This window comes from Entelurus aequoreus, linkage group LG16 (genome assembly GCF_033978785.1).
Source record: "Entelurus aequoreus isolate RoL-2023_Sb linkage group LG16, RoL_Eaeq_v1.1, whole genome shotgun sequence".
Taxonomy (NCBI): Eukaryota; Metazoa; Chordata; class Actinopteri; order Syngnathiformes; family Syngnathidae; genus Entelurus; species Entelurus aequoreus.
The window spans coordinates 12,082,662-12,110,087 of NC_084746.1; the positions used below are offsets into that span (position 1 = coordinate 12,082,662).

General features: G+C 39.6%; 1 protein-coding gene across 3 annotated transcripts in view; it reads left to right on the forward strand.

The window, feature by feature from the left end:
* Positions 1–27,426, forward strand: part of clstn2a (calsyntenin 2a) — a 636,349-nt gene that overhangs the window by 69,934 nt on the left and 538,989 nt on the right. For 2 of the 3 annotated variants that reach the window (XM_062022193.1, XM_062022195.1), the window contains exon 2: positions 8,488–8,647. In XM_062022193.1, the coding sequence (XP_061878177.1) occupies positions 8,575–8,647 (73 nt within the window). In that variant the 5' untranslated portion in view covers positions 8,488–8,574. Of the gene's footprint in view, positions 1–8,479; positions 8,648–27,426 lie in introns of those variants that run through there. The other variant, XM_062022194.1, reaches the window with a different exon arrangement.

A 27,426-nucleotide genomic window follows, 5' to 3' on the forward strand; every position in this document is an offset into this window, starting at 1 on the left:
GTTATCCCCGTTTAAATTTTTTTTATTTATTTCAGTAGGCCTTTAAAGGGGAACTTCACTTTTTTAAACTTTGCCTATCATTCACAATCCCTGTTTTTTTTTAAATGTCTTCTAATTTGTAATACATGGCAAGTACGAGGTGGCTAAGAATGCAGATAATGGGAGATATCCATTGTGCCCATAAAGCCCTCTAAAAAAAACGCCAACAATACTCCATTTACACCTCGTGATCTGAATATTAACAAAGTATTTGCAATATTGTTATCAAAAGCGCTAACGCCAAGGAACTACTTTTGGCGGCACCGTGACCAAAGAAAGCTAACGAGCTTGTGCAGCTATTGGCATATTGAGCCGGTGAGCTGCTGCATCGCCTCTGAGTTGGTAAAAGTTAATTCTATATTATAAAGTATTCTATTCCACTTGTATAGTAGAAGGTTATGGCCATAAACTGAGAAGTTGGTCAACTTTGACATTCAATTTAGACCCGCAGGCGGCGAGAAAGACACGAAAAAATGGTTGTTTGCGCCCGTCTTTTTTTTTTTCTTTTGACCTGCGTTAGGATTATGATTCATTCTTCATCTAAAACCCATCCCATCAGTCGGCATCCCAGCGAGAGCAGACATTGTACAGTAAGTGATTGTTTTACTATGTTCACTACAGCTAGAACATCTATAGATCAGTTTAGGCACTTCAATGTATTACAATATAAAAAACAAAAAGGTTTGAGCAATCATCATCTTTATACAAATTTTTTTTTTAAATCAAATAAATTACGAGATAATACAATAGGATAATATATATATATATATATATATATATATATATATATATATATATATATATATATATATATATATATATATATATATATATATATGTTATCATATATATGTAGATATCCTCCAATATAGATAATAATTTCTGCTTTGAACCATTTTCCAATATTTAATTAATATTTTAAAATCATTGAACTAATTTTAAAAATGATGGTTTTACTTTCGGAAATCGACTTTTATGTATAAAATTATCCCATTAATAATTTTAGATTGTATTACTTTAACTTTTGGAAGAATTGGATATGTAATATATTTTATACTTATTTTCCCTATTTTTACTTTGGTAAACTTTAGTTGCAACCCCAGAACTCCTTGACGCTGCACGGATAGCCCAGGTAGGTCAAAACAGTTACGGAGGATCAAATCAACTTTATTATCTTACATTTCTAAGTTGTATTTTTTCACCAAAACTGACTTTGTCTTGTAAAATGACAACTTTTATTCATGTCAAAATTGGACTTTTTCCCCATATTTAACTTTTCAGTGCACCCGACTACTCCTTTGTCATTTTCATATAATCTGAAGAAGTCCGAGATTTGTTTTTATAAAGACGTGTCCATTTCATGTGTAAGGAGATGAATATTGATCCACATAATTGGTATGCACACACCTAAGAGTGTTTTAAAGGCCTACTGAAAGCCACTACTACCGACCACACAGTCTGATAGTTTATATATCAATGATGAAATCTTAACATTGCAACACATGCCAATACGGCCGGGTTAACTTATAAAGTGCAATTTTAAATTTCCCGCTAAACTTCCGGTTGAAACCGTCTATATATGATGACGTATGCGCGTGACGTCAATCGTTGAACCGGAAGTATTGGTACCCCATTGAATCCAATACAAAAAAGCTCTGTTTTCATCTCAAAATTCCACAGTATTCTGGACATCTGTGTTGGTGAATCTTTTGCAATTTGTTTAATGAACAATAAAGACTCCAAAGAAGAAAGTTGTAGGTGGGATCGGTGTATTAGCGGCTGGCTGTAGCAACACAACCAGGAGGACTTTGACTTGGATAGCAGACGCGCTAGCCAAAGTTAGCCGCCAACCGCACGGATGATCGGGTGAAGTCCTTCGTCCTTCCGTCGATCGCTGGAATGCAGGGGAGCACGGGTGTTGATGAGCAGATGAGGGCTGGCGTAGGTGGAGCGCTAATGTTTTTATCATAGCTCTGTGAGGTCCCGTTGCTAAGTTAGCTTCAATGGCGTCGTTAGCAACAGCATTGTTAAGCTTTGCCAGGCTAGGAATTATTAACCGAGTAGTTACATGTCCATGGTTTAATAACATTGTTGATCTTCTGTCCATCCTTCCAGTCAGGGATTTATTTATTCTGTTTCTATCTGCATTTGAGCCCGATGCTATCACGTTAGCTCCGTAGCTAAAGAGCTTCGCCGATGTATTGTCGTGGAGATAAAAGTCACTGTGAATGTCCATTTCGCGTGCTCGACTCTCATTTTCAAGAGGATATAGTATCCGAGGTGGTTTAAAATACAAATCCGTGATCCACAATAGAAAAAGGAGAAAGTGTGGAATCCAATGAGCCCTTGTACCTAAGAGCGAAAAAAGATATGTCCTGCACTGCACTATAATCCTTCACTCTCACTTTCCTCATCCACAAATCTTTCATCCTCGCTCAAATTAATGGGGTAATCGTCGCTTTCTCGGTCCGAATCTCTCTCGCTGCTGGTGTAAACAATGGGGAAATGTGAGGAGTCCTTCCTCCGGTGACGTCACGCTACTTCCGGTACAGGCAAGGCTTTTTTTTTTTATCAGCGACCAAAAGTTGCGACCTTTATCGTCGTTGTTCTCTACTAAATCCTTTCAGCAAAAATATGGCAATATCGCGAAATGATCAAGTATGACACATAGAATGGATCTGCTATGCCCGTGTAAATAAAAACATTTAATTTCAGTAGGCCTTTAATGTTCATTTTTTACAGCAGCGTGGTTTTCCATGTCCAATCCAAGGTGCCTTCCGAAAAGAGTTAATTGCAGCAGGTGCCTCCTCATTGTTGCTTCATTTGGCCATCAGCTCTTTCATTGCTCATTTCTCTCTGCTCCAAAAGTTTTTGTTGTTGTTGTTCTTCATAAACTGAGTCATCATAAGCTCCAATTGTAAACATGTCAGGGAAAGGACAATTAGAAAAGAACAACAAAGAGATGCCAGTTATGTGCTTTTTGCTTCATATTTTTTCTTTCTTTCTTTGGTTTATTTCTATCATGAACACACTTACAGCATAACACATCACACAATTTCATATCATTTCACTTCACATCATGTCCGAAAAGGAGTAGGAAGAAGCAAAGCTTATTTAATCCTACCCCTTTCCCACTTCAGAGCGTTTACAAATATATAAATTCATTTACTGACTTTTTTGTAGTAAAATGACATCCGTGAATGAGTAATACAACAGTTTTTTGTAATATATAATTAAGTCAGTCATTATTAACATACTGAGATGAAGAATATCTTATTTTCAATAAGGTTGAAAGTATTTCTCATAATTCTTCTTCTTTGTACTTTGTAAGCACTATTAATTTGAACAACCTCTTAAAATGGATCATATCAGTACAATGTTTAACTTCTTTACTTAATCCATTCCATCATTTAATTCCATGTACTGATATGCTAAAGGTTCTTTTTAAGTGTTGTACGTGCATACAAATGTTTTAAATTAGATTTTCCTCTAAGGTTATATTTCCCCTCTTTAGTTGAGAAGAATTGTTGTACATTCTTTGGTAGCAGGTTATAATTTGCTTTGTACATCATTTTAGCTGTTTGCAATTTTACCAAATCATCAAACTTTTATATTTTTGACTCACTAAATAAAGTGTTTGTATGTTCTCTATATCCAACATTATGTATCAGTCTAATTGATCTTTTTTGTAACACGGTTAACGCATGTAGCGCACATTTGTAGTTATTTCCCCATGCACAATAACTCAGATATGTAACATTAGCGAGCAGTAGAGAATATGAAGTGATTTTTGGTCTAGAACATCCATCCATCCATCCATTTTCTACCGCTTGTCCCTTGTTTTGCTTTATTCATTATTGCAATGTTTTTTGCCACATTCTGTCTCCACAACACCTGGATCTACATTGTATCCTGTTCAGGTATTTTTTGTACAAATAAGGGACTGATATATTCTCTGTTTATTGGAAATTAGAATAAAACACTATACCAAAAAAAAAAAAAAAAAAAAGGTACGGAGGAAAAAGTCAAGTCAGAAAATTCTGCATAAAAGTGTGTATTTGTTTCCACATTGATAAACCACCCTACTTATTGGTTACTGGAACGCCGTAATTTTCGGCGGTAACTAATAGTCCAACGCGTTATTTTTTATATTCAGTAACTCAGTTACCGTTACTACATGATGCGTTACTGCGTTATTTTACGTTATTTTTTATGTAGTATCGGCTAGAAACAGAAGATCTGAGTGTGTTTTATTGGAGCGCTGCGGTGTCGTCCTTCTGTGTCACAAGGGAAAGAAGAGGCGCGCTTTGTGTGGGTGGGGGCGGGTGGGGGGCGTGTCTGTGTTTACATCGTGGCAGAGCCAGAAGTCGGGTTTCTTAACATGGAGATATTCTCACTACTTTTCTTTTGTCGAGCACAAAGAAAAGAACATTTTAGTTAAATGTAAGTTGTGTCTTGGATCAAAGATCCTATCTACTGCCCAAAACAGCAATTCAAATCTGCTAAAACAGCTACAAAAACAACATGCTTCGACGAAGCTAGTAAAGGGAGACACACTTCACCTCCACCTCCAACAGCCGCTGGATTTTAACGGAGGGACTGCTAGCCAGGACAACATTGATAGTGCTAGAAGACATGCAGGCTATTTCTACAGTGGAGTCACCCGATTTCAGGCAGCTGGACACAGTGGACAGTGAGTACATAAACATGGAAAGCGAGCTAATGAAAACACTCAAAACTCTGCCCCTGCTCATCATTCATCACTGAAGGTACACACACTCTGTCAATACTCTTATATATTCTTTAATTCTAGACTTCAAGAGTGTTTGATTATCACATCACTCTAAATTTATAGACTATAAAGTTCACAAACATAAAGAGGGATGCTAGTGGGCCAGGCCAATCTTTCCTTATCTCTAAACTAAAACTGGGGAAATGTGTAGAGTGTTCTGGGCTTCAGTACAGTGTTGATCTCATGAAGTCATGATTTTATTTCTGAATTCCTTGAGAGAAAAAAAATGCCTGGTTAGGCTTTGTGTATGTCATGTGTGCCTTCCTTGGGTGAAGCCAGCTTTACAGCTATGTTGTGACATGTTGTTATTATGCTGTTTGTTACTTATGTATGTTATGTTGCAGCTATTTAAAATAGTTTTGTCAATTTGTTCTGGCCTGAAATAAATTGGCCCTTTGAAACATATCTTTGTCTTTGTGTGTTGTATGTAGAGCACATTGCTTAGCAGAGTTCAGTGATGCAAATGCATGTCAAGTTGATCAACAGATTGTATTATTCTCCACTGCAATAACAGTACAGAAATGAAGGCTAAAAGGGCATTAAAGGCCTACTGAAAGCCACTACTACCGACCACGCAGTCTGATAGTTTATATATCAATGATGAAATCTTAACATTGCAACACATGCCAATACGGCCGGGTTAACTTATAAAGTGACATTTTAAATTTCCCGGGGAACTTCCGGTTCAAAACGCCTTTGGAGGATGACGTATGCGCGTGACGTGGCGAGGTCCACGGAAGTGTTTGGACCCTTTTGGACACAATACACAGAGCTCTGTTTTCTTCGACAAAATTCCACAGTATTCTGGACATCTGTGTTGGTGAATCTTTTGCAATATGTTTAATGAACAATGGAGGCTGCAAAGAAGAACGTTGTAGGTGGGATTGGTGTATGCTGCTGGCTGTAGCAACACAACAAGGAGGACTTTGTTGGATAGCAGACGCGCTAGCGGCAAACTCACCTTGACTTCCTACGTCTCCGGGCCGCCGACCACATCGTCGATCGTTGGAACGCAGGTGAGCACGGGTGTTGATGAGCAGAGGAGGGCTGGCTGGCGTAGGTGGAGCGCTAATGTTTTTATCATAGCTCTGACGAGGTCCCGTTGTTAAGTTAGCGTCGTTAGCAACAGCATTGCTAGGCTTCGACAGGCGTCGAATACACATTACCCGTGTATTTACATGTCCAGTGTTTGGTTCGGTGTCTCCTGATAGTAGTATTGTTGATCTTCTGTCTATCCTTCCAGTCAGGGATTTATTTATTTTGTTTCTATCTGCATTTGAGACAGATTCTATCACGTTAGCTCATGCTAAAGAGCTTCGTCGATGTATTGTTGTGGAGATAAAAGTCACTGTTAATGTCCATTTCGCCTTCTCGACTCTCATTTTCAAGAGGATATAGTATCCGAGGTGGTTTAAAATACAAATCCGTGATCCACAATAGAAAAAGGAGAGAGTGTGGAATCCAATGAGCCAGCTTGTACCTAAGTTACGGTCAGAGCGAAAAAAGATATGTCTTGCACTGCATTCTAGTCCTTCACTCTAACGTTCCTCATCCACAAATCTTTCATCCTCGCTCAAATTAATGAGGTAATCGTCACTTTCTCGCTCCTAATATCTCTCGCTCCATTGTAAACAACGGGGAATTGTGAGCAGCACTACCGCTTGTGACGTCACGCTACTTCCGGTAGGGGCAAGGTTTTTTTTTATCAGCGAGCAAAAGTTGCGAACTTTATCGTCGATTTTCTCTACTAAATCCTGTCAGCAAAAATAGGGCAATATCGCAAAATGATCAAGTATGACACATAGAATGGCCTACTGAAATGAAATGTTTTTATTTAAACGGGGTTAGCAGATCCATTCTATGTGTCATACTTGATCATTTCGCGACATTGCCATATTTTTGCTGAAAGGATTTAGTAGAGAACATCGACGATAAAGTTCGCAACTTTTGGTAGCTGATAAAAAAGCCTTGCCTGTACCGGAAGTAGCGTGACGTCACAGGTTGAAAGGCTCCTCACATTTCCCCATTGTTTACACCAGCAGCTAGAGCGATTCGGACCGAGAAAGTGACGATTTCCCCATTAATTTGAGCCAAGATGAAAGATTCGTAGATGAGAGTGAAGTATTAGAGTGCAGTGCAGGACGCATATTTTTTCGCTCTGACCGTAACTTAGGTACAAGGGCTCATTGGATTCCACACTGTCTCCTTTTTCTATTGTGGATCGCAGATTTTTATTTTAACCCACCTCGGATACTATATCCTCTTGAAAATGAGAGTCGAGAACGCGAAATGGACATTCACAGTGACTTTTATCTCCACGACAATACATCGGCGAAGCACTTTAGCTACGGGGATATTGTGATAGCATCGTGCTTAAATGCAGATAGAAACAAAAGAAATAAACCCCTGACTGGAAGGATAGACAGAAGATCAACAATACTACCAAACACAGGACCTGTAACCACACGGTTAATGCTGTACCGCCTGGCGAAGCCTAGCAATGCTGTTGCTAACGACGCCATTGAAGATAACTTAGCTACGGGACCGCGACAGAGCTATGCTAAAATCATTAGCTCTCCACCTACGCCAGCTCTCATCTGCTCATCAACACCCGTGCTCACCTGCGTTCCAGCGATCGACGGCGCGACGAAGGACTTCACCCGATCATCAATGCGGTCGTCGGCCCGGAGACGGAGGAAGTCAAGGTGAGGACAGCGGTGCGGCGGCGGGCGTTGTAGCTTTCGACGACACCCCGGCCGCCATCAGAGTCGGCAAGAAACATTATATTTCCCCAAAGTTACGTACGTGACATGCACATAGCGCCACGCACGTACGGGCAAGCGATCAAATGTTTGGAAGCCAAAGCTGTAGTCACGGTAGCGCGTCTGCTATCCAACTCAAAGTCCTCCTGGTTGTGTTGCTGCAGCCAGCCGCTAATACACCGATCCCACCTACAGCTTTCTTCTTTGCAGTCTCCATTGTTAATTGAACAAATTGCAAAAGATTCACCAACACAGATGTCCAGAATACTGTGGAATTTTGAGATGAAAACAGAGCTTTTTTGTATTGGATTCAATGGTGTCCCAATACTTCCGTTTAACTATTGACGTCACGCGCATACGTCATCATACATAGACGTTTTCAACCGGAAGTTTAGCGGGAAATTTAAAATTGCACTTTATAAGTTAACCCGGCCGTATTGGCATGTGTTGCAATCTTAAGATTTCATCATTGATATATAAACTATCAGACTGCTTGGTCGGTAGTAGTGGCTTTCAGTAGGCCTTTAATGGGAGCTTTAAAAAAGAAAATAGTTACTTTTCACAGTGACGCATTACTTTTTGGTGTAAGTAACTGAGTTAGTAACTGTGTTACCTTTGAAATAAAATAACTAGTAACTGTAACTAGTTACTGGTTTTCAGTAACTAACCCAACACCGTTGGTAAATAACTTATTTTAGATGAAACACACGATTAAGATGCACTGAGTTATCACCGTGTAATACTTGCAACGTTGTTGTTTTATAAGAAAAAAAACGGAATTCCTATTTTAAAAACACTTATTTTGAAAGAGCCTAACAGGAAATGACTCTCAAGCAGTCGTGCTTCTTCTCTCTCTCTCTCTCTCTCTCTCTCTCTCTCTCTCCCTGCATGAAGCGGGAGCTCGGCGAGTGAAGAACATCCACGCTGCGTGTCTGTCAGGAGGGGAGGACGTGGAGGAATCCGCCGCACAAACCGACAAACATGGCCAAAGTCGCCGTCTCTTTTTTGCTGTTCTGGCTGTTCTGGGGCCCTCGCTGTGCTCTTGGTGGAAAAGGTAGGAACCCGGAAAAGAAAATGTGTTTTTGACCATTTCCAAAGTTGACACCGGGGTGCAACTGTAGCGAGTGTGCTTGGGAGTTGATTTCATTTTCAAGTATTTTGGCGTGTTTGTCTTTTCTTTGAGGAGTGTTTTCTCGTTGTTTCCCGAGTGAACGTCACAATTATTGAGACAGGTGTTCAATTAGTGTTTGCCGTAAAGCGACATCTCTGCTGCAAAATACACGTGACACCTTGCTGTTGGATGACCTCTTGTTAATGACCCACTTTTAAACATATATAACCACAAAAGCAAATTAAAACAGTCTTTTTGGACAGGCAGTTGTCTAAAACACCCTTTAAAATTTTGATTTATATTTATTGTTTTAATTGGTTTACCATTTAAAATCGTTTTTAATCATATTTAATTTTATATTGTTTTTATATTGGTTTTCAATTTGTTTATTTTTTTGTTTTTATTCAGTCATTGGTGGAGCTAAGGATAATATTTGAATATTGTTTTTAATATTGTTGTGCAGCACTTTGGAAACATTTCTGTTGTTTAAATGTGCTATACAAATCAAGTGGATTGGAAAACACGACAATCTAAAACGTCTGCAAAACTGCATTTAGTTTAGATCAGTGTTTTTCAACCTTTTTTTGAGGCAAGGCACATTTTTTTTCCATTAAAAAAACCGCAGGCACACCACCAGCAGAAAATGAAAAAAAATGAAACTCCACCAGTTTGTTGGTGTTTTCCTGTGTGTAGTGCTTTAGTTCTTGTCTTGCGCTGTTATTTTGGTGGCCCTTCCTGTAGCAGTTTCATGTCTTCCTTTGAGCGCTATTCCGTGCACCTGCTTTGTGTTAGCAAGCAGGGCTATTTACGTTGTTGCTATCCTTCTTTGTGTGGTCATTGTTGATTGTCATGTCATGTTACGGATGTATTTTGTGGACGCTGTAAGTTTTTGCTGTCGTCCAGCATTCTGGTTCTGTTTACTTTGTAGCCTGTTCAGTTTTAGTCTCATTCTGCATAGCCTTCCCTAAGCTTCAATGCCTTTTCTTAGGGGCACTCACCTTTTGTTTATTTTTGGTTTAAGCATTAGATACCTTTTTACCTGCACGCTGCTTCCCGCTGTTTCTGACATCTACAAAGCAATTAGCTACCTGCTGCCACCTACTGATATAGAAGAGTATAACGTGGTATGTCGGCCAGCTCTAGACAACACCGACACTCAACAACAACACATTATTTGCGGATTATAATTACTGGTTTGCAAAAAATATTTTTTACCCAAATAGGTGAAATTACATAATCTCCCACGGCACACCAGACTGTATCTCACGGCACACTAATGTGCCGTGGCACAGTGGTTGAAAAACACAGGTCTAATATACCCTTAAGACCCGACAATCAAAAACAACGTCTGCAAAACTGCATTTAGTTTAGATCAGTGTTTTTCAACCTTTTTTGAGGCAAGGCACATTTTTTTCCAGAAAACGGTAAAAAATGAAACTCCACCAGGTCGTCAGGCCTTATTTAGAGTTTGTTGGTGTTTTCCTGTGTGTAGTGCTTTAGTTCTTGTCTTGCGCTGTTATTTTGGTGGCCCTTCCTGTTTTGTTGGTGTTTTCCTGTAGCAGTTTCATGTCTTCCTTTTGAGCGCCATTCCGCGCACCTGCTTTGTGTTGGCAAGCAATGCTATTTACGTTGTTGCTATCCTTTTATTGTGTGGACATTGTTGATTGTCACGTCATGTTATGGATGTATTTTGTGGACGCCGTAAGTTTTTGCTGTCGTCCAGCATTCTATTTCAGTTTTACTTTTGTTTTGCATAGCCTTTCCCTTTCCCTTTTTGTTCATTTTTGGTTTAAGCATTACATACCTGCACACTGCCTCCCGCTGTGGTCGGCATATTGGGATCACAACAAATCATCTTCGTCTCACCCGACACATTCCGACTTTTGCAAAGCAATTCACTACATGCTGCCACCTACTGACATGGAGTATTATGCGGTTTCCAGCCGAGTTTTACACAGCACAGACACTAAGCAACGGCGCATTATTTGCAGATTATAATCATTGATTTGCAAAAAATATTTTTTGGACCAATTAGGTGAAGTTGCATAATTTTCCACGGCACACCAGACAATATCTCACGACACACTAGTGTGCCGCGGCACAGTGGTTGAAAAATACTGGTTTAGATAATAATGAGTCATATCTTGGAATATGGGATCCATTATTTGAATTAGTTTTAACTATTAAATGAACCTAAAATATGACTTCTTGGTATCACTTTAGTATGGGGAACATATTCAGTGTTTCCCATAAACTGCCAAGATACCTGTGGCGGTGGGGGCGTGGCTATGGGCGTGGCTATGGGCGTGGTCACCATGACATCATCGAGTAATTTGCATCATTTACTACAATGATATGATTTTCTCTAAAAAGGCTCAAAAAATGTATACTTACTAATTAATAATAGCAGTTTTGTTTTAAACGTCCATCCATCCATCCATCCATCCAACCATCCATTTTACAATATAATTACAACACTTTATGTACATATTTATATACAGATTTGAACAGTAAGTTATTCACTAAAATATATTTATTAATTGTGGTTCTTACAAAAAATATATCTTATAAAATATGAAAGCTAAAATATCTCTTAAAGCTCTGCCCCTTTAATTAGTGCATACTAAATAATTTAACTTTAGCCTACTACTACAACCATATTATTTACCAGCAACATAAAGTGAAACAGAGGCAGAGGTGTCCTGCCACAGTCAGTAACAAATAAACAGAAAACAGTAGTGGTCAAATACAAATAAGGCAACAAGAGAAGTATCCTACACTTCTCTTTTGTAAAGTAAATCTGAACAGCCTATATGGGCATCTACATCAACTATATAATTTGCCTAAAAAGCTGGACAAAACAAAAAAAAAAAAAAAAAAATTTTTTTTAAAAAAAATTTGTGGCGGACGTAATTCTTTCGTGGCGGGCCGCCACAAGTAAATGAATGTGTGGGAAACACTGATATTGTAAGTAACCAAGACTTAATTTAGATTCATTTGGACACTAGGGGAACATATTGTAAGTAACAAATACTTAATTTAGACATATTTGGACACTAGGGGAACATATTGTAAGTAACAAATACTTAATTTAGACTTATTTGGACACTAGGGGAACATATTGTAAGTAACAAAGACTTAATTTAGAGTTATTTGGACACTAGGGGAGCATATTGTAAGTAACAAAGACTTAATTTAGAGTTATTTGGACATTAGGGGAACATATTGTAAGTAACAAAGACTTAATTTAGAGTTATTTGGACACTAGGGGAGCATATTGTAAGTAACAAAGACTTAATTTACAGTTATTTGGACATTAGGGGAACATATTGTAAGTAACAAAGACTTAATTTAGAGTTATTTGGACACTAGGGGAGCATATTGTAAATAACAAAGACTTAATTTAGAGTTATTTGGTTAGGGTTCGATTTAGAGGGTTAGGGTTATAATAAGGCCATGCAGAATAAGGCATTAATAAGTACTTAATGACTAATTAAGAGCCAATATGTTACTAATTTGCATGTTAATAAGCAACTAATTAATGGTGGATATGTTCCCCATACTAAAGTGTTACAGACTTCTTTTATGTTTGTGAAAATATTGGACACAGTGTGTTGTCAAGCTTATGAGATGCAAGTGTAAGCCACTGTGACACTATTCATTTTTTAAATGTTTTCTTTTATTTTTTATAAAAGGCTGTGATGCTCATGTAAATGAGGGATTTCTAATCACTGCTATGTTGGAATACTTATTAATATTGATAGTGTTGTTGATATTATTCATTTTTGTTTGACTACTTTTGGATTGTTTTGTGTCATGTTTGTGCGTCCTGTTGATTGCTATTCTGAATGTTGCCGGACCGGTTTTGGAATTGGAATTGTATTATTATGGTATTATTGTGTATTATTTTATTGGATTGATTAATACAAAAAAACAAACAAAAAAACGTCTTGTTTTCACAGAATAACGCCAAATTTGAAATTAGCTTGCTTTAAAACTGCCAGCTTTACATCATTTAAAAATGAGGGCTATAGATAATGTTTGCCCCTCATGTCAGAATGCCCCCCACTGTTGAACGTTTTTAAGTGTCGTCTTAAAACCCACTTTTATTCTCTGGCTTTTAAGCCGGCGTGAGTCTTGTGGTCTTCTGTGTCTTTTATTGTTTTAATTTATTATATTGATTTGCTTTTATTGTTTTATTCTATTGTATTGATGTCTTATTATTTTATTCTATTTGTTTTTTTTGTCTACTAGTTATATTTGAAATGCTTGTAATTTGATTACTTTTGTTTCTTTTTCATGTGCAGCACTCTGGAGACAGTTTTGTTGTTAATAGTGCTGTATTAAAGGCCTACTGAAACCCACTACTACCGACCACGCAGTCTGATAGTTTATATATCAATGATGAAATCTTAACATTGTAACACATGCCAATACGGCCGGGTTAACTTATAAAGTGCAATTTTAAAAAATCCCGCTAAACTTCCGGTTGAAAACGCCTTTGGATGATGACGTATGCGCGTGACGTAGCCAGTGAAACAGAAATTTCGGTACCCCATTGAATCCAATACAAAATAGCTCTGTTTTCATCTCATAATTCCACAGTATTCTGGACATCTGTGTTGGTGAATCTTTTGCAATTTGTTTAATGAACAACGAAGACTGCAAAGAAGAAAGTTGTAGGTGGGATCGGTGTATTAGTGGCGGACTACAGCAACACAACCAGGAAGACTTTGACTCGGATAGCAGACGCGCTAGCCGACGCTAGCCACCGACCGTATGGATGATCGTGGTGAAGTCCTTAATCCTTCCGTCGATCGCTGGAACGCAGGTGAGCACGGGTGTTGATGAGCAGATGAGGGCTGGCTGGCGTAGGTGGAGCACTAATGTTTTTATCATAGCTCTGTGAGGTCCCGTTATACTAAGTTAGCTTCAATGGCGTCGTTAGAAACAGCATTTTTAAGCTTCGCCAAGCTGGAAAGCATTAACCGTGTATTTACATGTTCATGGTTTAATAGTATTGTTGATTTTCTGTCTATCCTTCCAGTCAGGGGTTTATGTATTTTGTTTTTATCTGCATTTGGGCCCCATGCTATCACGTTAGCTCAGTAGCTAAAGAGCTTCGCCGATGTATTGTCGCGGAGATAAAAGTCACTGTGAATGTCCATTTCGCGTTCTCGACTCTCATTTTCAAGAGGATATAGTATCCAAGGTGGTTTAAAATACAAATCCGTCATCCACAATAGAAAAAGGAGAGAGTGTGGAATCCAATGAGCCAGCTTGTACCTAAGTTACGGTCAGAGCGAAAAAAGATATGTCTTCCAAATATTCTAGTCATTCACTCTAACGTTCCTCATCCACGAATCTTTCATCCTCCCTCAAATTAATGGGGTAGTCGTCGCTTTCTCGGTCCGAATCGCTCTCGCTGCATTGTAAACAATAGGAATATGTGAGGAGCTGTTCAATTGACTACGTCACGCTACTTCCAGTACAGGCAATGCTTTTTTTTATCAGATACCAAAAGTTGTGATCTTTATCGTCGTTGTTCTCTACTAAATCCTTTCAGCAAAATTATGGCAATATCACGAAATGATCAAGTATGACACATAGAATGGATCTGCTATCCCCGTTTGAATAAAAAAAATTCATTTCAGTAGGCCTTTAATAAAAGGGATTGAATTGGGTTTTATTATCAAGGTCATTAAATAAAATGTGTATTTGTTCATAAACTGTCTAAAATACACATTTTCTTGTATTTTGTAGTGCAGTCGTCCCTCGTGTTCACTGTGAATTGGTGATAAATACCTGCGAAGTAGGAATCATTCATTTTAAATGATATCTTTTCATAACCAGAGCACTAAAACCTCTTCACAACCTTTTTAAATGAGTTTTCCAACAATATGAAAGTCCTAATAACACCATTTACTCTCCTTTTATCCAATATAGCAGTTGGTAATCAGTGATAAGTTCAAATATCAATGACCAACAATTAAATGCAGTAGCGTAGTAGGCCTAAGTATTCATTAAATACAAGGCAGATGTTTTATTTAACAAGTATATTTAAAATTTTGGCCACTGTTACAATGCACACTGTTTGAACAGCAACGCTGTGTTTGAATATAGGAACATAAAACACTGTACTTTAATCCAGGGATTTTCTCGGCGTACCACTAGTGGTCCTTGACCACAATTTGCACATTACTGCAGTGTAATAATGCTGCCTGAGGCTGAGCCAATCAGTGTTTTTTAGGGCTGCAACTAACAACTAATTTGATAATCGATTAATCTGTCGATTATTACTTCGATTAATCGATTAATAATCGGATAGAAGAGACAAACTACATTTCTTACCTTTCCAGTATTTTGTTTAAAAAAAACAGCATACTGGCACCATAATTATTTTGATTATTGTTTCTCAGCTGTTTGTGAATGTTGCAGTTTATAAATAAAGGTTTATAAAAAAAAATAAAAAAAATTAAAAAAGTAGCCTCTGCGCATGCGCATAGCATAGATCCAACAAATCGATGACTAAATTAATCGCCAACTATTTTTACAATCGATTTTATTCGATTTTAATCGATTTAATCGATTATTTGTTGCAGCCCTATTGTTTTTATTGTTTTATTCTATTTTATTGATGTCTTTTACTATTTTATTCTATTATTGTTTATTTTTGTTTCATTTTAAATGCTTGTAATTTGATTGCTTTTATTGTTTCTTTTTCATGTGCAGCATTCTGGAGACAGTTTTGTTGTTAACAGCGCTACATAAATAAAGGGGATTATCAAGGCCATTAAATAAAATGTGTATTTGTTCATACACTGCTTAAAATAAAAATGTTCTTGTATTTTCTTGTACAGTCGTCCCCCGTGTTCGTTGTGAATTGGTGATAAATTGCCGCGAAGTAGGAATCATTAATTTTAAATCATATATTTTCATAACTAGAGCATAAAAAGCTCTTCACTACCTTCTAAATGAGTTTTCCAACAATATGAAAGTCCTAATAACATCATTTACTCTCCTTTTTATCCAATATAGCAGTGTTTCTCAAACTTTTTTCACCCCCGCCAAAAAACTCCGACATAATGATCAACAATTAAATGCAGTAGCGTAGTAGGCCTAAGCATTCATTAAATACAAGGCAGAGGTTGTGTTTAACAAGTATATTTAATATTTTGGCCACTGTAACAATACACACAGTTTGAACAGTAACGCTGTGTTTGAATATAGGAACATAAAACACTATACTTAAATCAAATTACTTTTTTGGCGCACCACAATTTAAGAATCACTGCAGTGTAATACAGTTGTCTGAGGCTGAGCCAATCAGTGGCTACGGTACTGAACAGCGCCCTCTGATTGGTTCGGTACTGTAGCGTTGACATTGCTAGTTTATTTAGCCATTATTATGTTTAAAACTGCCTAATTTAGGCCCGAATAATTGTAGAGAAATCCCCCTGAAATGTGCCATGTAGCAGGGGACGACTGGAGTTGTTTTCAAAGTATTAGCCTTATTAAAAAAAAAAAAAAAGACTGCTGGCTATGGCCCATATCCGGTGGTCCAAATAATAAAAAAAAAACTGTTAGACTGTTTGTGCTGGATGGAGGGTGTAGTCATCATGGTCGGGGCATTACATTCAATCACATCCGCTCTTGAAAGCTACTGTCAGATCTTTCTATTCTTTTTGTGTGTGTCTCACTCTCTCTCTCACTTTCACACACACACACACACACACACACACACACACACACACACACACACACACACACACACACACACACACACACACACACACACACACACACACACACACACACACACACACACACACACACACACACACACACACACTTGTATTTGATACCTTCTTGAGACATTCAAAAAAAGCCTCCCTCTTTAGGACCACCCTTTCTAGATATATAAATATTTGTATTTACAACATTAGTTATATATACATACATGCAAATACAATATATAAAAGTTGAGCTTTTAGTTAATGTATCTTTAAAATTTTGTTTGTTTGTAATGGACTTCAATTTTACTTCAAATTATTACAGTATGTCTCTATATACATACTTATGTATTTTTTTTAATTCATTTTGGCCAAAGAGGGTGCATTTCAATTTCTAACACACACTTGTTATTTCATATGTTGGCCAGAGGGGGGGAAACACTTGTTATTTCATATGTTGACCATAGGGGGAGCACTTTTAAAACCGACACACGGTCAATTTGAAAAATCCCTCCTTTTTGGGACCACCCTCATTTTGATAGATTTCACCACTAGGGGTGCAAATGAGACATTCTCTATTAGATGCAATGGTTTTCCGTATTAGGACCATGATTTTTGTCCTAACCTGTTCTCATATGGAAGGTACTTTTCCTTGTTGATGTCTCAAGAAGGGTAGAAATACAAGAACACACACACACACACACACACACACACACACACACACACACACACACACACACACACACACACACACACACACACACACACACACACACACACGTACATACAAACAAACCACAAAACCAGTGAAGTTGGCACGTTGTGTAAATGGTAAATAAAAAGAGAATACAACGATTTGCACGTCCTTTTCAATTTATATTCAATTGAATAGGCTGCAACGAAAAAATATTTAACGTTAGAACTGGAAAACTTTTGGAATTTGATGCCTGCAACATGTTTCAAAAAAGCTGGCACAAGTGGCAAAAAAGACTGAGAAAGTTGAGGAATGCTCATCAAACACTTATTTGGAACATCCCACAGGTGAACAGGCTAATTGGGAACAGGTGGGTGCCATGATTGGGTATTAAAGCAGCTTCCATGAAATGCTCAGTCATTCACAAACAAGGATGGGGCAACAAACGCGTGAGCAAATTGTTTAAGAACAACATTTCTCAACCAGCTATTGCAAGGAATTTAGGGATTTCACCATTTACGCTCCGTAATATCATCAAAAGGTTCAGAGAATCTGGAGAAATCACTGTACGTATGCGGCAAGGCTGACAACCAACATTGAATGCCCGTGACCTTCGATCCCTCAGGCGGTACTGCATAGAAAAGCGACATCAGTGTGTAAAGGATATCACCACATGGGCTCAGGAACACTTCAGAAAACCACTGTCAGTAATAGAGATGTCCGATAATATTGGACTGCCGATATTATCAGACGATAAATTCTTTAAAATGTAATATTGGAAATTATCGGTATCTGTTTCAAAAAGTAACATTTATGACTTTTTAAAACGCCGCTGTACGGAGTGGTACACGGACGTAGGGAGAAGTACAGAGCGCCAATAAACCTTAAAGGCACTGCCTTTGCGTGCCGGCCCAATCACATAATACCTACGGCTTTTCACACACACAAGTGAATGCAAGTCATACTTGGTCAACAGCCATACAGGTCACACTGAGGGTGGGAGTGTAAACAACCTTATCACTGTTACAAATATGCGCCACACTGTGAACCCACACCAAACAAGAATGACAAACACATTTCGGGAGAACATCCGCACCGTAACACAACATAAACACAACAGAACAAATACCCAGAACCCCTTGCAGCACTAACTCTTCCGGGATCAATATACATCCCCCCCCATCAACCCCACCCACCTCAACCTCCTCATGGTCTCTCAGGGAGAGCATGTCCAAAATTCCAAGCTGCTGTTTTGAGGCATGTTAAAAAAAAAAGCACTTTGTGACTTCAATAATAAATATGGCAGTGCCATGTTGGCATTTTTTCCCATAACTTGAGTTGATTTATTTTGGAAAACCTCACATCACAACAAAATTAGGCATAATAATGTGTTAATTCCACGACTGTATATATCTGTATCGGTTGATATCGGAATCGGTAATTAAGAGTTGGACAATATCGGATATCGGCAAAAAAGCCATTATCGGACATCTCTAATCAGTAACTACAGTTGGTCGCTACATCTGTAAGTGCAAGTTAAAACTCTACTATGCAAAGCGAAAGCCATTTATCAACAACACCCAGAAATGCCGCCGGCTTCGCTGGGCCCGAGCTCATCTAAGATGGACTGATGCAAAGTGGAAAAGTGTTCTGTGGTCTGACGAGTCCACATTTCAAATTGTTTTTGGAAACTGTTGAATGTAAGCTGAAAAGGATTTGCAAATTATCGTATTCTGTTTTTATTTACGAATTAAACAACGTGCCAACTTCACTGGTTTTGGGTGTTGTACACACAGCGCTTACTGCTTTGCCTATGCAAGGCAGGGACAGTGTGTTAATTGGGTCTCTAGAGCGAGCCTGTGTAACTGAGTCATGCACTAAGCCGGGCACGATCATTATTTTCTTTGTTTTTAAACGATCTCAATATGGCCGACAGCCTCAGGGATAACTTGCAAGTGCCCCAGAGCTTGCTTTCTGCAGAGGCCACCCAACCAAACCGTAAACATAGTCTCACAGATGTGTCAACTGGTGTGAAGGCCACAAGATTCAGCATGTTATGAAATAACTGCACTGGCTTTCAAATAAATTAATCATAGTTTTCAGAAGGTATGGTGTAAAAAAAAAGAAAATCTCTTTGAAGGGGATCACGTCAAGGCCACTTTGTTCTGCTTGCATTCTGTGTACAAGCTCAGCAGAATCATGTTTACAGGAGACAAAGGACACCTTTACATGCACGAAAGGAGACCGGCGCCCATGAATGCACGAGTGGGGGACTAAAAAGAGAGGATTTGCTGTGGAAAAAAAAGAAGAAGAAAGCGAGGGAAGGCAATTGAAATCGGATCAGATTTATGGCGGTCTTTTCAACACAACCGTCGAGCTGCTTTGTCCCTGCTGGAGCATAAATCCTTGGAACGTAGAAGCATAACTCAGGTGCTCCTCTTCTGAGCTCGTTGGACAGCTGCTCCCCTTCCCTGCCGACGCTTTTTTCCGTCTTCACAGTCGCTCGCTCCCCAGGGTCTTCCCGCACTTTCTTTTCCTCCCCGTCCGTCCTGCTCTCCATAGTGTTGTCCCCATACCAATATTTTGGTACCGGTACCAAAATGTACTGTAATACTTTTTGGTACTTTTTGAAAGTTTTCTAAATAAAGGGCACCACAAAAAATGTCCTTGTTAGCATATTTTAACAAACAATCTTAGGGTACATTAAAGGCCTACTGAAATGAAATGTTTTTATTTAAACGGGGATAGCAGATCCATTCTATGTGTCATACTTGATAATTTCGCGATATTGCCATATTTTTGCTGAAAGGATTTAGTAGAGAACATCGACGATAAAGTTTTGGTCGCTGATAAAAAAGCCTTGCCTGTACCGGAAGTAGCGTGACGTCGCAGGTTGAAAGGCTCCTCACATTTCCCCATTGTTTACACCAGCAGCGAAAGCGATTCGGACCGAGAAAGCGACGATTACCCCATTAATTTGAGCGAGGATCATACTTGCCAACCCTCCCGTTTTTATCGGGAGAATCCCGACAACCTCCCGGCAGAGATTTTCTCCCGACAAACTCCCGGTATTCAGCCGGAGCTGGAGGCCACGCCCCCTCCAGCTCAATGCGGACCAGAGTGGGGACAGCCGTTCTCACGTCCGCTTTCCCAGCAGCTTGCCTGCCCAATGACGTCATAACATCTACGGCTTTTAGAGAGTAGAGTGCACAACAAGGAGAGAGAGTTCTTGGTTTCTTATATGGGTTTATTGTTAGGCAGTTTCATTAACGTCCTTCCAGCGCGGTAACACACAACAACAGCAGTCACGTTTAGTCTACCGTAAAGCAGTTCGTCTGCCGTAAACAGCAATGTTGTGACACTCTTAAACAGGACAATACTGCCACCTACTGGATAGCCTGCAGAACACTGAAATTCAAGTATGTCTTTTATTTATATGTATAATAAAAAAAAAATAAAAAATATATATATATATATAGCTAGAATTCACTGAAAGTCAAGTATTTCATACACATATATATATATATATATATATATATATATATATATATATATATATATATATATATATATATATATATATATATATATGAAATACTTGATTTGGTGAATTCTAGCTGTAAATATAGTCTCCTCTTAACCACGCCCTTAGCCACGCCCCAACCACGCCCCTCTCCCCAACCCCCCCCCCCTGCAATTGAGTCGTTAAATAAAATAGTGATCATACTAGACAACTTGTCTTTTAGTAGTAAGTAAACAAACAAAGGCTCCTAATTAGTCTGCTGACTAGAGATGTCCGATAATGGCTTTTTTGCCGATATTCCGATATTGTCCAACTCTTAATTACAGATTCCGATATCAACCGATACCGATATATATACAGTCGTGGAATTAACACATTATTATGCCTAATTTTGTTGTGATGCCCCGCTGGATGCATTAGACAATGTAACAAGGTTTTCCTAAATAAATTAACTCAAGTTATGGAAAAAAAAATGCCAACATAGCACTGCCATATTTATTATTGAAGTCACAAAGTGCATTATTTTTTTCAATATGTTCTGTTGTGTTTATGTTGTGTTACGGTGCGGATGTTCTCCCGAAATGTGTTTGTCATTGTTGTTTGGTGTGGGTTCACAGTGTGGCGCATAATTGTAACAGTGTTAAAGTTGTTTATACGGCTACCCTCAGTGTGACCTGCATGGCTGTTGACCAAGTATGCGATGCATTCACTTGTGTCTGTGAAAAGCCGTAGATATTATGTGATTGGGCCGGCACGCAAAGGCAGTGCCTTTAAGGTTTATTGGCACTCTGTACTTCTCCCTACGTCCGTGTACACAGCAGCGTTTTAAAAAGTCATACATTTTACTTTTTGAAACCGATAATTTCCGATATTACATTTTAAAGCATTTATCGGCCGATAATATCGGCAGTCTGATATTATCGGACATCTCTACTACTGACTAGGGCTGGGCGATATGGCCTTTTATTAATATCTCAATATTTTTAAGGCATATCACGATACACGATATATATCTGGATATTTTGCCTTAGCCTTGAATGAACACTTGATGCATATAATCACAGCAGTATGATGATTCTATGTGTCTACATTAAAACATTCTTCTTCATACTGCATTAATATATGCTACTTTTAAACTTTCATGCAGAGAGGGAAATCACAACTAAAAGTGTATTTATTAAACAGTTATTAAGCAGTGGCACAAACATTCATGTCATTTCAAAACAGAAAGTGCAAGATTGTCTGAGACATTTTAAAACAAGCTATTAGTGCACTTTTGTGCATGATGTCACTAAGATGACATATCAAAACAACACTAAATTAAAGTGCACTTTTTGCACAAGATATTTCAATAAGTGTCAAATAAAAATGAGCTGCATAATAGGAAATCAAATAGTGTATGTCCTTCACTATGTGGTAGGTTCCTGCGGACGTTATCTCCTTCTGTTGTTGACTATTTGTTTCATACGGTGTTGATGTGGAAATGGTTGCTTCGGCATTTTGTTGGTGTGGCACCGAACGGAGATGTTGACATGTGGAGTTTCAAGCACTCTTCATTCTCTAGTGGGTGACTTTTCAAATGATCCTACATATTAGCAGTAATGCTACTTTTTCTAACAACGCTTTTGTCGCATACTTGACAAATTACGGTTGTCTGTTCAACATCTTCCCGCTTGAAGCCAAACCACCGCCAGACGATGGACCCCCTGCTGTTTTTCTTAGGGATTAATTCTTCCTTCATTTGTTACCAGATTGGCACCTTCTTTCTCTCGTATTACCACTCCGCTAGCATCACAGCTAACGTTACCCATGCTGCTACCTCTCATGCAAGGACGTATGACGCGACAGTATGTGACGTATGTAAGAAGGTGCGCTTGTCTGTGAGAAGGAGAGACAAGAAAGAGTGAGAAGAGCCTGAAGTGTAATGCCCGCAGCTTAAAGCAACTGCGTGAGAACGTATACTCCAATATCACCATATAGTCATTTTCTATATCGCACAGAGACAAACCCGCGAGATATCGAGTATATCGATATACAGTATCGCCCAGCCCTACTGCTGACATATGTGGTAACATAATAAATGATAAATGGGTTATACTTGTATAGCGCTTTTCTACCTTCAAGGTACTCAAAGCGCTTTGACAGTATTTCCACATTCACCCATTCACACACACATTCACACACTGATGGCGGGAGCTGCCATGCAAGGCGCTAACCAGCACCCATCAGGAGCAAGGGTGAAGTGTCTTGCCCAAGGACACAACGGACGTGACTAGGATGGTAGAAGGTGGGGATTGAACCCCAGTAACCAGCAACCCTCCGATTGCTGGCACGGCCACTCTACCAACTTCGCCACGCCGTCCCCCATCCATCCATCCATTTTCTTCGGGGAAATATATTGTGTCATTTATCATTCTATTATTTTGTCAACATTATGAGGGACAAACTGTAAAATGTATTATTAATCTACTTGTTCATTTACTGTTAATATCTGCTTACTTTCTCTTTTAACATGTTCTATCTACACTTCTGTTAAAATGTAATAATCACTTATTCTTCTGTTGTTTGATACTTTACATTAGTTTTGGACGATACCACACATTTAGGTATCAATCCGATACCAAGTAGTTACAGGATCATACATTGGTCATACTCAAAGTCCTCATGTGTCCAGGGACGTATTTCCTGAGTTTATAAACATCATATGAATAAAAAAAAAAATGAAGGAAGATGTTGTGATGCAAAAAAATATCGACGTAATCATAGTAGTATCTACTAGATACACTATTGTACTTGGTATCATTACAGTGGATGTCAGGTGTAGATCCACCCATGGCATTTGTTTACATTTAGGGTGCTAGCTTGCTGTTAGCGGTTAGCTATCATATCCTCCTACGGTGTGTAGTGAAGCATTGATTGATTGATTGAGACTTTTATTAGTAGGTTGCACAGTGAAGTACATATTCCGTACAATTGACCACTAAATGGTAACACCCGAATAAGTTTTTCAACTTGTTTAAGTCGGGGTCCATGTTTAGCTATTCCTCGTCCTGCAGTGATAATGATACATGTAAGAAACTTACTTTATTTGTCACCATGGAGGCCAGGATTAGTGATTTAGAAGTAGCTAAAACACTGCAGACTTCGAATGGATTATTGCCGCTAGCTAGCTAGCCATGTCTTAAAGGCCTACTGAAAGCCACTACTACCGACCACGCAGTCTGATAGTTTATATATCAATGATGAAATCTTAACATTGCAACACATGCCAATACGGCCGGGTTAACTTATAAAGTGCAATTTAAAATTTCCCGCTAAACTTCCGTTTGAAAACGTCTATGCATGATGACGTATGCGCGTGACGTCAATCGTTGAAACGGAAGTATGCGGACACATTGAATCCTATACAAAAAGCTCTGTTTTCATCTCAAAATTCCAAAGTATTCTGGACATCTGTGTTGGTGAATCTTTTGCAATTTGTTTAATCAACAATGAAGACTGCAAAGAAGAAAGTTGTAGGTGGGATCGGTGTATTAGCGGCGGACTACAGCAACACAACCAGGAGGACTTTGAGATGGATAGCAGACGCGCTAGCCGCCGACCTCACCTTGACTTCCTCCGTCTCCGGGCCGCTGACCGCATCTGTGTTCGGGTGAAGTCCTTCGTCGCGCCGTCGATCGCTGGAACGCAGGTGAGCACGGGTGTTGATGAGGGCTGGCTGGCGTAGGTGGATAGCTAATGTTTTTAGCATGGCTCTGCGAGGTCCGGTTGCTAAGTTAGCTTCAATGGCGTCGTTAGCAACAGCATTGTTAAGCTTCGCCAGGCTGGAAAGCATTAACCGTGTATTTACAGGTCCATGGTTTAATAGTACTGTTGATTTTCTGTCTATCCTTCCAGTCAGGGGTTTATTTCTTTTGTTTCTATCTGCAGTTAAGCACGATGCTATCACGTTAGCCCCGTAGCTAAAGTGCTTCACCGATGTATTGTCGTGGAGATAAAAGTCACTGTGAATGTCCATTTCGCGTTCTCGACTCTCATTTTCAAGAGGATATAGTATCCGAGGTGGTTTAAAATACAAATCTGTGATCCACAATAGAAAAAGGAGAAAGTGTGGAATCCAATGAGCCAGCTTGTACCTAAGTTACGGTCAGAGCGAAAAAAGATATGTCCTGCACTGCACTCTAGTCCTTCACTCTAACGTTCCTCATCCACAAATCTTTCATCCTCGCTCAAATTAATGGGGTAATCGTCGCTTTCCTAGGTCCGATTCGCTCTCCCTGCATTGTAAACAATGGGGAAATGTGAGGAGCCTTTCAACCTGTGACTTCACGCTACTTCCGGTACAGGCAAGACTTTTTTTTATCAGCGATCAAAAGTTGCAACTTTATCGTCGATGTTCTCTACTAAATCCTTTCAGCAAAAATATGGCGACATCACGAAATTATCAAGTATGACACATAGAATGGATCTGCTATCCCCGTTTAAATAAAAAATAATCATTTCAGTAGGCCTTTAAAGTACCTCTTCTTGAGGGTGTTTCAGTGTTATAACTTCACTTTTATCTTTACTTTTTACACCAAAATGCCTCCGTCTCCCTTTTCTGTCTACACACTGTGTCTGCTTGTAAGTACTCTGTGTGTGTGTGTGTGTGTGTGTGTGTGTGTGTGCGCGCTGCCGAACATGCTCCTCTGCTTGTAAATCCAGCAATGACACGACGTGACGACGTGCCGTGATGCCCGGGAACCGGTACTTTTCAAACAGAGTATAGTACCGTTTTTTTATTCACTAGTACCTTTTACCAGTACCGGTATACCGTACAACCCTAGTCTATCGCGATATTTATATTGATATCGTAGTATCGGCCCAGCCCTAATTCATAATTCATGCTTTTACTTTGCCCTGGTGGGCTGACATGTATACAAAATAAAGTCAGGCCTGACATGACAGGTCCTCCCAAGCATTTTCCCCAAAACTTCAGCTACAATCTGAAATATTTAGTAAATTCGTGGAATTCCACTGAAAGAGTTCCATAGTACATCATTGTCTTAGTAAATGGTGCTTTCATAGTCTTAGCACTTAAACATTTTATTAACACCGTTCCTGGAAAAGATGCCAATTACCATGGAAACAGACTTTTACTGTGTACCAATCTAAATGAATATTATTTCTACCTTCATCCAAGGTACTTCTATGTAGTATGTTTAATAATTATTTGCATCTGTATGCAAGAAGTGTGTGTGTTTTGTTCTTGCATTTATTTATCAGTGTGTGGAGGACTGTCAAGTCGCTGTGCTGCCGCGCGAGTGGGTATGCACTCTAATTAGGATGTTAATTACTCAGAGATGCTAATTAAAATATGCCTGATGAGGCATACGGAGTGGAATGGTAGGTGCCACAATAGAGTGATGCATGTTTTTTTGAAAGAAATTACCCGCTTCGGTGTGTGTGTGCGAGAGAGAATTGTGTGTGTTTGCATACGCCAAATGACACCAGCTGGTTTAATGTCTCCACTGGGTTGTTTTAGGGTCAGCACTGCTCCGTGTGGCGTACTGGACTCCACTAAATGAGCTGTGTCGGCAGGACCACAGCCACACAGGGCTGATTAACTCCAAATGTAGGCACGGCTGAAACAAAGGGAGAGAGTTCTCTCTTTTTTTCCATAATTCCTCGCGGCGGCCTAAGTGTGAACGAGATGAACATCGTTGTGGCTTGTGCAGCCCTTTGAGACAATTGTGATTAAGGGCTATATAAATAAACTTTGATTGATTGATTGAACATTTGCCTGTCCGACTTAGCCTTATCCAGGGTGACTGGGAAGCGCACATTGAGTTAGAATTGATCCCAAGTCAGCTTTGAGAGCCACTACACCACCAAAAACATGTTATAGTAGTACTGTGATGCAATAAATGTTGTAACGGTATGACGATAAACCGACGGTTAGTGGTATCGTTAGAATTTTTAATTACAGAAAAACCCATCCATCCATCTTCTTTCGCTTTATCCGAGGTGGGGTCGCGGGGGCAGCAGCCTAAGCAGAGAAGCCCAGACTTCCCTCTCCCCAGCCACTTCGTCCAGCTCCTACCAGGGGATCCCGAGGCGTTCCCAGGCCAGCCGGGAGACATAGTCATCCCAACGTGTCCTGGGTCTTCCCCGTGGCCTTCTACCGGTCGGACGTGCCCTAAACACCTCCCAAGGGAGGCCTTCGGGTGGCATCCTGACCAGATGCCGGAACCACCTCATCTGGCTCCTCTCCATGTGGAGGAGCAGCGGCTTTACTTTGAGCTCCTCCCGGATGGCAGAGCTTCTCACCCTATCTCTAAGGGAGAGACCCGCCACCCGGCGGAGGAAACTAATTTCGGCCGCTTGTACCCGTGATCTTGTCCTTTCGGCCATAACCCAAAGTTAATGACCATAGGTGAGGATGGGAACGTAGATCGACCGGTAAATTGAAAGCTTTGCCTTCCGGCTCAGCTCCTTCTTCACCACAACGGATCGATACAGCGTCCGCATTACTGAAGACGCCGCACCGATCCGCCTGTCGATCTCACGATCCACTCTTCCCTCACTCGTGAACAAGACTCCGAGGTACTTGAACTCCTCCACTTGGGGCAGGGTCTCCTCCCCAACCCGGAGATGGCACTCCACCCTTTTCCGAGCGAGAACCATGGACTCTGACTTGGAGGTGCTGATTCTCATCCCAGTCGCTTCACACTTGGCTGCGAACCGATCCAGTGAGAGCTGAAGATCCTGGCCAGATGAAGCCATCAGGACC